The 12,094-nt window shown below is 37.6% G+C and overlaps 1 protein-coding gene across 1 annotated transcript in view; it reads left to right on the top strand.

The window, feature by feature from the left end:
- The window catches only part of LOC136859080 (uncharacterized), a 357,013-nt gene that overhangs the window by 169,513 nt on the left and 175,406 nt on the right, over positions 1-12,094 (top strand). The window contains exon 10 of the mRNA XM_067138671.2: positions 10,323-10,536. Within this exon, the coding sequence (XP_066994772.2) occupies positions 10,323-10,536 (214 nt within the window). The remainder of the gene's footprint in view (positions 1-10,322; positions 10,537-12,094) is intronic.

Below are 12,094 nucleotides of genomic sequence, written 5' to 3'. Positions count from 1 at the left end.
TTACATTTTTGGAAAGATGACTAGTCAACCACTTAGTGGTAGAAGAGAAACATCAGTTAAGGCCTTAGAGCCTGTCCATACTGATGTGTGTGGTCCCATTAAACCTTTAACATGGGATGGATATGAATATTTTGTAACATATACCAATGACTTTACACATTTTACTGCAGTATATCTGTTGAGAAATAAGCATGAAGTATATGAAAAATTTGTTGAATATTATAATTATGCAACAGATCATTTCTTTAAAAATTTGTTAAAACTTAGAGTAGACAATGGGGGGTGAATATATTAGTAATAATATGAAAAGTTTTTGCAGAAGTAAGGGCATAAAGCTAGAATATACTGTCCATACAATCCAGAAATGAATCCAGTGTCAGAAAGAATGAATAGAACCTTAGAAGAAAAGGCTAGAACTTTATTGATTGAATCTGAATTACCCAAAGAAATCTGGAGAGCAGCAATTTATTGTTCAACTCATTTAACAAATAGAAGTCCAACTGTTTCTTGTAACAAACCTCCTAGTGAACTATGGGAAGGTAGAAAACCCAATTTATGTAACCTTAGAGTTTTTGGTAGTATTGCTTTTAAGCATGTGCCTAGACAGTTCAGGAGAAGACTAGACCCAAAAAGTGAAAAGGTAGTCATGGTAGGCTATGCTCCAGCAGGAAGTTGGAGATTATCGCATGCTAAAAACAGAATGATTGTCTAGGTCTCAATATGATTTTTGATGAACATAAATTAGGGAACAAAAATGAAGGAACTGTATCAGTCCAGTCTCAGCCTCAAAATGTCAATGTTTAATCAGTTGAAGTCAGTATTGGAAATGAAGTTGAAGGTAATGCAGGGAGTTCAGATCAAATTGTAGAAGAGAAAAGAATTAGGAGGAAACCAGTATGGCATGATGATTGTCACAGATGTGGATAAAGTGGTTGAAGAAGCAGGAAAAGAGATGCTGTTTGCATTATTTGTTCAGTCAGAGGTTGATGTCCCATCAACTGACTAATAAAACCAGGTGCCAAAACTGAAGACGTCCTTTCAAGTTGTGATCCTGTGTTAGAGAAGGACAATTATGTGGTGATTGTGAGTGGTACAAATGACATTGCTGCAAATGAAGGTGAGGAACTAATTACGACTCTCAGAGGTAAGATTTCCAAACTACCTGACTCAAAAGTAATTGTAGTTAATGTGCCACCTAGGTATGACCTTTTAGAGGACTCGTGTGTGAACAAAGCTGTACATGATGTAAATATAAAAATCAAGAGATTATGTAAGAGTTTTAGAAATGTCTGTGTAGTAGATACTTTAGGTTTTGGCAGGCAAATGTTCACTAGGCTGTATTCATATATTAGGTATCAAAAAGGAAAAAGAATCCAAATTCCTACAATGGTGGGAGAAGGGAGTGAACACTATTTAACAGATACTGCGAAAGCAAACCTCTTTAGTAGGGAATTCAGATATTCAGTAGATGATTGTCAGGACTTGGAAACCATAACAGAAGATAGAGAGGGAGAGAGACATAGGGAAACAAGAAACTTCTCATTCACAAATGAAGATATTTTCAGAGAAATCCAACTGCTTCAGCAAGGAAAAGCAGCAGGAAGTGATCAAATTACTGGGGAGGTATTAAAGACAATGGGGTGGTATATAGTGCCTTATTTAAAATTTTTATTTGACTATGTCATAAATAATAGTGTAATACCAAAGGAATGGAAGGAATCTATAATAATACCAAATTATAAAGGAAAGGGTGATAAAAGGAAACCACAGAACTACAGACCAATCAGCCTGACCAGTATAGTTTGTAAAATACTGGAGAGTTTAATAGCAAAGTACATCAGAGGGATATGTGATGATAAAAATTGGTTCATGAGGAGCCAGTATGGATTTAGAAAGAAATTTTCTTGTGAGGCACAACTGGTGGGATTTCAGCAGGACATATCAGATCAGTTGGATTCAGGAGGCCAGTTAGATTGCATAGCCATAGATCTTTCCAAAGCCTTTGATAGAGTGGAACATGGAATATTATTAAAGAAATTGGAGGGGGTAGGATTGGACGTAAGGGTTATACATTGGATAAGAACATTTCTAAATTCAAGGGTTCAGAAAGTCAAAGTAGGAAATAATATATCACAGGAAGAGAAAGTTTGGAAGGGAATTGCACAGGGTAGTATAATCGGTCCGTTACTTTTCTTAATATACACAAATGATTTAGGGAACAATATAACATCGAAAATAAGATTGTATGCAGATGACATAATTGTTTATAGGGAAATAAACAACATTGAGGATTGTTCAGAATTACAAAGGGACCTTGAGAGTATCCAACAGTGGGTTGAAGAAAATAATATGAAGGTTAATGGAGGCAAATCAACTGTTACAACTTTTACAAACAGGAGCTTTGAAACTGAATTTGAATATAATTTGGATGAGGTAGTTATCCCAAAAGATGGCAAGTGCAAATACTTAGGTGTGAGATTTGAAAGTAATTTGCACTGGAAGGCTCATGTTGATGACATTGTTGGGAAAGCATACAGATCGTTACATGTCATAAGGAGGCTACTTAAAGGATGCAACAAAGAATTAAAACAAAAAAGTTACTTAAGTATGGTTCGTCCATTATTGGAATATGCAAACAGTGTTTGGGATCCTCACCAAGAATACCTAATAAAAGAACTAGATGGTGTGCAGAGGAAAGCAGCAAGGTTTGTAACAGGGGATTTCAGGAGAAAGAGTAGTGTATCAGAAATGTTAAAGGAACTTGGTTGGGAAACTTTAAGTAAGAGAAGGGAGAAAACTAGACTTATAGGATTATATAGAGCCTATACAGGAGAAGAAGCATGGAGAGATATCCGTTAGAGGCTTCAGTTGGAAAATAATTATATTGGTAGAACTGACCACAAGTACAAAATTAGAAGGAATTTTAGCAGAAGCGATTGGGGTAAATTTTCATTCACTGGGAAGGGCGTGAAGGAGTGGAACAGTTTACCAGGGGTAGTGTTTGATCCTTTTCCAAAATCTGTACAGATATTCAAGTAGAGAATAAACAACAACAGAGAAAATAAATGAAATGTTAGAGGGCATTCGACCAGTGCAGGATATTGTAAATAAAAAATGTGTGTGATTAAATTAATTCCATCCCCTGGTCCATGGAGTTTGGACAGCCCAAGTAGGGGACTGCCTGTAGGGGTGAAGTACAGTGGAGACTTCGAGGGCCCTGGGACCGCTACGGTAGCTGTGAAGGCCCTTCAGGAACTCTGAAAAGTGGTGGCAAAAGGGGCTCTGGTTAAGACGCAGCAGGTCGTTATGCTACTTAGATTCCGAAATGGGTAAAATATAAATCTATATATATAAAATAAGAGTTTTGTCTGTACATTGCTCAGAATTTGAAAAGAATGGTATTTCTGTATCGATCATGTCCACAGTAACAAGAAAATGCAGTTTTTACTTTTCCGTAATTTCTGTCTGTCTGTCTGTCTGTCTGTCTGTCTGTCTGTCTGTCTGTCTGTCTGTCTGTCTGTCTGTCTGTCTGTCTGTCTGTCTGTATGTATGTATGTACACGCATCACGAGAAAATGGCTGAAGAGAATTTAATAAAAATCGGTATGTAGAGTCGGGGGGTGAACCGCTACAATCTAGGCTATAAATTATTTTATTCACGCTGACTGAAATGGTAGTTTAGGGGAAGGCCTAAAATTCAATTCTCAAATATTTATATTATTTATATTATTATCGATAAATACTACATATCTAAAGTTATATAGAATTAAATTTCTGATCATTTACGTCTTATGCATTTTTACCGTACCGGCTATGATAACAGAGATATTCATGAATTTGGATTTTTGTTGCTAAGTCCATATCAACACCGAGCCCCGACAAAATGGGTAAGCAGAATTTAATGAAAATCGGTATATAGAGTCTACAGTTTGTCTGTCTGTCTGTCTGTCTGTCAGACAGACAGACAGAAACTACAGTTTAAGCTATAAACAATGTTATTCACCGTGGGTGAAATGGTAGTTTAGGGGAAGGCACCTAAAATTTAATTTTTAAATACCTATGTTCTTGGTCCTATGGAAAAGTACTACATAACAAAAGTTATAGAGAATATAATTTCCGATCATGTATGTTTTATTCAGTTTTACCATACCGACTATGATAAGAGTGGTATTTCAGGACCGGGAGACAATTAATAATGTGACGGCCTACAATATCGAAAGCGCGTAACATAGATCAACAATAACATTACACTGACCGTTGTTTGTTGTAATGTTCTTTGTCTCTTATGCTGCCGTTCAACTCCGATAGATGGGATTACTGCTGCGTACTGAGTATAACAGCCTAACTGAATATTGGCGGGAAATGGCTGAGGAGTTAGATAACTTTCTTCTTTAGCATGCCAGTCCTCTGGTTCATACATTTTCTGATACTGCTGGTACGTAACACACTGGTTCATCATAGTATGCCAGCTATTCGATACCTACTCTGATGCACTGTTCTGAATGAGCAGTGTGCGCACTTAAGTCAGCGGCTTAGTTGGTAATAGTAGGAGTAGTAGTATGAACTGGTCTGGAATTACAATTTAGTCCTATTCCAAATTATAGGACCACAATTCACTAAATAACTCGAAATTCAACCCTGAAAAGAGCCGTTTCTTAGGAAAAGCATCCTCCTCTTCACTTTCATTAAATCTACATTCATTTTATTCCAAATTAGCAACGAAGATGTGGTTTCTTCTCTGGCTTGGAGTAAAAATTGCCTCCACGTCAGACAGTTCTTTCCCCCGCCAGTGTAGTGAATTGAGATTTTCCGACTCATCGGGTACTCCCAGGAAACAGATAAGTAAACGGGCATAGTTTTTGCCCTGGGACTATCCACTATTTGAAAACCCCCTCCCCCCCCGCCGAAAAAAGGACGAAGACTGTTCACGGATCACGGATGTCTGCGTCTTGGTCATTCCAGCTCTGTAGCTTTGGACGGTTAGTTCGGCAGAATAGTACTGTTCGTTAAAAGTGAGAAAATGTGTGCTTTTTCCTTTTAATCGAGTATTTCATATGAAGGCATTGCTTTTAATCGCGCCATTCCTACTGACGTCATTGTAATGATCCATGTTCATTTCAGTTGGAAACACTAAGAGAGTCTTTCTGAGAATCTATACAGGCGGGCGGAGAGTGAGTGTCTGCCATTATAATGAAAACTTCCCAACCTGATTGTGACTGACGGTAGGCAAGCTGGCCTACCATTACAATGAAAATTCCCTAACCCAGTCTTCATATGAGTAAAGACGTTGGTGACTTGCCCGTCGTGCTTCTAGGGCAACTTTAAGAGCTATGCAACTTAATACAATCTTGCTCACAACGTTTACACTACTTAACCTAGAATTCTGTATAAAATTTAGAATTCCGTAGTGAAGCACGGGCACATCAGCTACTATGTAAATAAAATCAATGTTAATTTTAATCTTATACCAGTTGTATACTATTATTAGAAGTAATTTCACATACTGTATATGAGTTGGACTATGTAAGATATTATATGTAGAATTTTGTAAACAATATAAATTTATTAAGGATGATGTGTGTGTTTAATAGAACAAATTATTAGCGTAAATTGTATAATATTGTATTCTAGGAAAATTTTCTTCATGTCTTGTTAATTTAAAATTTAGTGTTTGACAATAATGTATTTTAGTGTACCATTTGCCACCGAGGTAGACACCTCATTTGCAAATAAAGAGATTTTTGATTTGAAGTTGCAGTGATGTTAAGTTTTGTAGCAATAGATTACAATGGAAAAGAGCTATTGAGGAAGAGCTACATTCACTTGAAGAAAATGATACGTGGTTAGAAGTAAAGAAAACAAGTGATGAAACGGTCATAGATTCTAAGGGGGTATTTACTAAGAAAGAAGTAGGCGGTTCAATGGTGTATAGTTGGGGACAAAACATGACGACCTCAGTTCTTGGAAGCAAGCTGGAAGCCAGCTGTAAATCCCACCCTGCACCCTGTTGAGTTAATGAGCTCCATGTGATCCTTGCTTGGTATGGGGAGGTTGCCAAACCACTCTCTTCAGTCTTAACTCTTTCTTCATGCCGAGTGCAGTGCAGTGACCCAGTGAACATTATTAATAGTAAGATATGAAATAACTGATATTTGTAATAAACTTATCAGTTTAGCGCAAGAGCAGTAATATGTCGGTATTCTTCCGGCCTTGGGTAAATCAAGAATCACGGTGTAATAAAGAGGAATTAAATCAGCTGTCTGTACATTCTTCTTCTTCTTCTTCACCAAGAACTCCAACTAAAAGTGACAAAAATGTGATTGGCAGAGGTGTTAAATTACGAAAACAAACCGTGATTTGGTGAGGAACATTAAAAATGTCTTATGAGGTGTTTTAGGAAATGGCGGTGTTATAACTGGTAAAAACCAAACCCCATGGCACTACAGCGCTTGAAGGGCCTTGGCCCGAAGGCCTGCAGATTACGAGGTGTCGTGTGGTTAGCATGACGAATCCTCTCGGCCATTATTCTTGGCTTTCTAGACCGGGGCCGCTTTTTTCTCACCATCAGATAGCTCCTCAATTCTAATCATATAGGCAGAGTGGACCACGAACCAGCCCTCAGGTCCAGGTAAAAATCCCTGACCTGGCCGGGAATCGAACCCGGGGCCTCCGGGTGAGAGGCAGGCACGCTACCACTATACCACAGGGCCGGCAAATATTTATAGATAATAAAGTAAATAAATAACACTAATCCAACCTATTTGAAACTTTTTATGGTTTGCCAAACACCCTAAAGTGGGAGTTAACGCCTTAAATGGTATTGATTTCCCTTAACTATCACCGGCTACTGTCTGGGCCACGGGGGAGCCAATAATTATACTAATTATGAACAGTTAATAATAAGTCAGTTGTCTCTTCATTCAGTATGAATAAAATATTATTTTCACTTTTAAAATTGTTTACATGTCTCTATTTCAGCCTTATAATGTTCTGGCATTTACGTGAAATGGAAAACTACAGAAATCATTTCAAGAACAGCCAGTGGGATTTGAACCCATGGCACCTCCCGACTTTGGGTTACTAGCCCGTCGCACTATCACTGAGCTAGTCCAGTTTATGGGTCGTTTAAGTATTCAGGGGTCGCCCTTCGTTAACTCATAACCTACTTTAGATTGCCGTTATACAATATTAACATTATTTTTTTCATGTCTAAATTCCCGAGCTACAATAATAATAATAATAATAATTATAATAATTCAGTTTACATCGAAATGACAAAGATTCCATAAACAGGTTTTATTCCTGCTCTGGCTCGTTTGGTGCTAATGAGGTAGATGATTTGGCAACTCTGACTACGGCAGACGTAGTAAATCCTATTAGCCCCTAATAGATGCTCGGTTGCCACTGGAGGGTAGTGGTGTGAGGCGAGGTCGTCATGTTTTGTCCCGAACTATACAACGAAAGATTAGTTGCACTTGGTTTTTTACAGAGTAACATAAATGGATACTTATTCACCTGTTGCAAAATTAGAAACTTTAAGAATATTGTTATCAGTTTCTGTTCAAAATAATTTGGGAATTTATCAGATGGATGTAAAAAGTGCTTTCTTGTATGGAGAGATCAAAGAAAATGTCTTTATGAAACTCCCACCAGGTGTGGAAGTTTAGTCTGGTTCTGTTCTCAAATTGAAAAAGTCACTATACAGACTCTGTAAATCACCAAAATATTGGTATAAATTTAGGGAGAAAATGGAAGAGTATTGGTTTCATAGGTCAGAGAATGATTATTGCTTGTACATCAAAGATATTGTATGTGTTGGTTTATGTAGACGATTTGTTAGTTTTTGGTAATGATTTGGCAGAAATTAACAAACTGAAAAACTTCTTAAGCCTGAACTTTAAGGTGAAGGATTTAGTATCCATTAATCTTAAATACCTAGGTATGTGCATTGAAAAAGTTAACTGTCTGTAGGCTACATTGATCAGACAAGCTATTTGATGAGTGTCTTGCACAGATTTAATATGTCTGAGTGTAGATCAGTAAGAACACCTATGGACAATAATTTTAGAATCATTGAAGATTGTGTTATTACTCCTGATAAGGAAACATTATGTAGATCATGTATTGGTTCAGTTTTGTATGCACCGAGCTGGATAGCTGCAGTCGCTTAAGTGCGGCCAGTATCCAGTATTCGGGAGATAGTGGGTTCGAGCCCCACTGTCGGCAGCCCTGAAGATGGTTTTCCGTTGTTTCCCATTTTCACACCAGGCAAATGCTGGGGCTGTACCTTAATTAAGGCCACGGCCACTTCCTTCCCAGTCCTAGCCCTTTCCTGACCCATCGTCGCCATAAGACCCATCTGTGTCGGTGCGACGTAAAGCCATTAGCAAAAAAAAAAGTTTTGTATGCAACAAATGGTTCAAGACCTGACATAGCTTTTGCATTGTCCTATCTTAGTAGATTTCAAAAAAAAAGAAACCATCTGATGAGCTATGGTTAGCTTTAAAAAGAGTACTTCGATATGTAAAATGAACTTTGGACATAAGACTGAAGTTTGTAAATCAAACAACTGTGATGTGTTAACTGGTTATGCAGATGCAGACTTTGCTAGAGACTTTGATCGTAAGTCAACTACAGGATGTGTATTTAAGGTGCTTAATAACACGGTAGTATGGAAATGTAAGAAGCAAAGTGTTGTGGTGTCAAGCACTGCAGAAGCAGAATTAATCTCATTGTGTCAAGCTACTGAAAAGGCAATGTTCTTGAAAAAAGTGTTGGTAGACTTAAATACTGATACAGGGTGTATAACAATATTTGAAGACTATCAGAGTACAATAAAGGTTGTAAATAATCCAGATCAGAAGTGAATGAAGCACATAGACATTAAGAATAACTTTGTAAAACATCAAGTGGAAAAGAAACATGTACATGTAGAATATATCGAAACAGACAAGCAACTAGCTGATATGTTAACTAAGCCTGTGAACTATGTAATTCTTGACAATTGTATGAAAGGTCTTGGTTTGGTAAACTGTTAAGATATTGAGATGTTGAGGTTATGTAAAAATGTGTGTTTAACATCGAGGCGGGGGGGAAAGTTGAGGGTCAATATTTCCTCATATCGTATACTCTTTGGTTGAGGCATTTACTCATTGAGAATGTATAGACTCCTTGGATCAGCTGTGTACCTATATTCATATGTGTCAGTAGTAGGAGGAACCAGCAGTAGTAGATGTACAGTTGTTGAATACGTGTACAGTTGGATATGTGAACAGTTGGATGGTAGTTGTGCATGAGTTACGACATAGTAAGCTGTGTACTAGAAGAGTAAACTTGTACAGAGATGTTGGGATGTTGAATAAACCATTCTTTTAACTAACATGTGGTATCATGGTTATGTTACCCCTCGCATAGCCCACTAGTTCACCTAAACCAAACCAAACCCCATGGCACTACAGCCCTTGAAGGGCCTTGGCCTACCAAGCGACCACTGCTCAGTCTGAAGGCCTGCAGATTACGAGGTGTCGAGTGGTCAGCACGCCGAATCCTCTCGGCCATTATTCTTGGCTTTCTAGACCGGACAATAGTTCACCTACAGTAATAAAACACGCTACCTCTCTGCGTAGTCAGTTTACTTTTAAGGATCCTGATAACCTGAAGTGATAGTCTTACAAACTGTATTGTTTTATTAATAGTACAATAACTGTACTTCCCTTAGGCATTCTGCAACACATTCCAACAATTTACTGCCATATAGCACATGTCTTTGCAGAATACACTCCTAATCACAAATGAGGCAAGAAAAATGCATAAGTACCAAGCAAATTGGCTGCACATTTGGGCATTGTAGGTGTTATCTTGCATTTGGGAGATGGTGGATTCCAACCCCCACTGTTCTGCCCTGAAGATTGTTTGTTTTTTTGTTTGTTTTTCCCTTTCTTTTATCTTTTCCATTTTCACTCTGGGCAAATGCTGGGACTGTTCCTTAATTAAGGCTTTGGTTACTTCGTTCCCAGACCTAGCTTGATCCTATCCTATCATTGCCATAAGACCTGTATGTGTGACATAAAACCAGTAAGAAAAGAAAAAAACAGTAGCATTCATGTATTTTAGAAGGTAGATTGGCACTGTGGTTACATTAACAGAAATTAAATCTTTGATACTTCAATCTAATTTATTCTTAGGGATCAGTTGTAGTCACAGTGCCAGCTGTAGATACTCCTATCTACCGTGTTATTAAATTTCCCTTAGTCCTTTTATCAGTTTTATACCTTTATTGAGATTTATGCAGTGTGTCTTTTCTTTAATATTGTTCTGTTTCAGGTGTCCCGGTGTTTTTCACTGGAGGACCTGTTTGGGCACTTGCTTGGTGTCCTCTGCCTATTCCTTCTGCAATTAAGGTCGGTTCTAATATGGATCAGTTCTTAGCTGTGAGCTGTCATAGAGGAATGGATGACAGATATTACAGTCATGAGAAGTACGAGGGGAAAGGTCTCATTCAAATATGGAATTTTGGACCACTGGAAAATGTTCGGCAGTGAGTTCCTTATGTGATTCATTGTCTTTTAGTCATAGGAGTATGCTTTACTTGTAGCAAATAAGTAGACTAAATGCACTCTGGATAGGAAAGATATGTATACCATTTAACCATTCAGAGACCATGCCAGGATAATTTCATTTTTATCTCAATTATTGTTTATTGATATTATAAACTGGAAACATATTTGGTCTTTATCCCCATCAAAGTGCCATCCCAGCATCATATGTAAGGTAATCTGGTTAAAAGAAACTTTGAAGAAATTGATTCTTGTACAGTATTGCACCATACTGTTTTTCTCACTCCTGAATGTTCATTGAATTGGAAACCTTGCTTGTATGAAGAACTTTGTTACTCTTCTGATGATAGCAGAACACTTTTGCAGGAATTCTTATACACAAGACATGTTCAGAAAATAAGTGTACTTTGAAAATACTAAATACGAAATCTGGGCAGTTTCTGGTAAGTGATGCTGAGTAGTGGTATCCTTTCGAAGTACAGTAATTAGCCATTTGTTACACATTTCTGAGACAATTCATTTTTCTCAGCAATTGTTAGTTTGCGAGTATGTTGAGTATGTGTTGTGATTGCCGAGATATATAAATATTATGAGCGTATGTTAACATTCACGTTTGTTACAAACTGGGGAAAATAGTTACAGAGACATACAAAATGAAGAAGACACTTTATGGCAGTTGCTGAAACTGAAGAACATGCTGCATGTCAGGTTGACTGTGAAAGTGTTGTAGTCTTTTCTGACATCCGTGGTTTTGTGCACCATGAATTTGTATCTAAGGGTCAAACAATGAACTGCTGTTATTATCTTGAAGTTTTAACACTGGGATGAGTGGCTCAGACTGTTGGAACTTGACAGGTTCCATCCTGGCTCATTCCAGTGATATTTGAAGGTGCTCAAATATGTCAGCCTTGTGTCAGTAGTTTTATCGGCACATTAAAAAACTCCTGCAGGACTAATTTCGGGTGCCTCGCTGTCTCCAAAACCCTTTAAAAAAAGTGTGGGATGTAAAGCATTTTTCTTATTATTATTATTATTATTATTATTATTATTATTATTATTATTATTATTATTATTATTATTATTATTATTATTATTATTTATACACACATTCGTTTAGCCCTTTAGGGAGCACGTGGAACCATTAAATAGCACTGGTATTCTTCACCTTCTTGTTCTTCTTATCTTCCCAAAACTTCCTCATCCTTTCACTATGGGCCTGCCGTCTTTCTTGTGTCCGTGAGTTTTTGAGTTTCAAGCTTTTCTCAGATGGATTCTTAGGTGCAAATTTATGGCTGTTGATCTTTTGTCTGTATGCATTCCTTGTGGTTGCCATTGGATCAACGTCGACTTCTGCGAGGTCCTTTTGTGCATCCACTAGCCAGCGAACTTTGCTTTGTCGGTTTCCATTGATAATAAGAAATATTTTCTTAGTCAGTCGTGAGTCATCCATTCGTGCTAAATGTCCATAAAATTTTGTATGCTGTTTGCGTGCGACTGAAGTGAATCGCTCAGTTAATGCGTAGAGTTCTTCTGAGCTTT

Source organism: Anabrus simplex, chromosome 1 (genome assembly GCF_040414725.1).
Source record: "Anabrus simplex isolate iqAnaSimp1 chromosome 1, ASM4041472v1, whole genome shotgun sequence".
NCBI classification, from domain to species: domain Eukaryota; kingdom Metazoa; phylum Arthropoda; class Insecta; order Orthoptera; family Tettigoniidae; genus Anabrus; species Anabrus simplex.
Note: the sequence above shows the minus strand (reverse complement) of the source record. Positions and strands in the feature narration are given on the sequence as shown.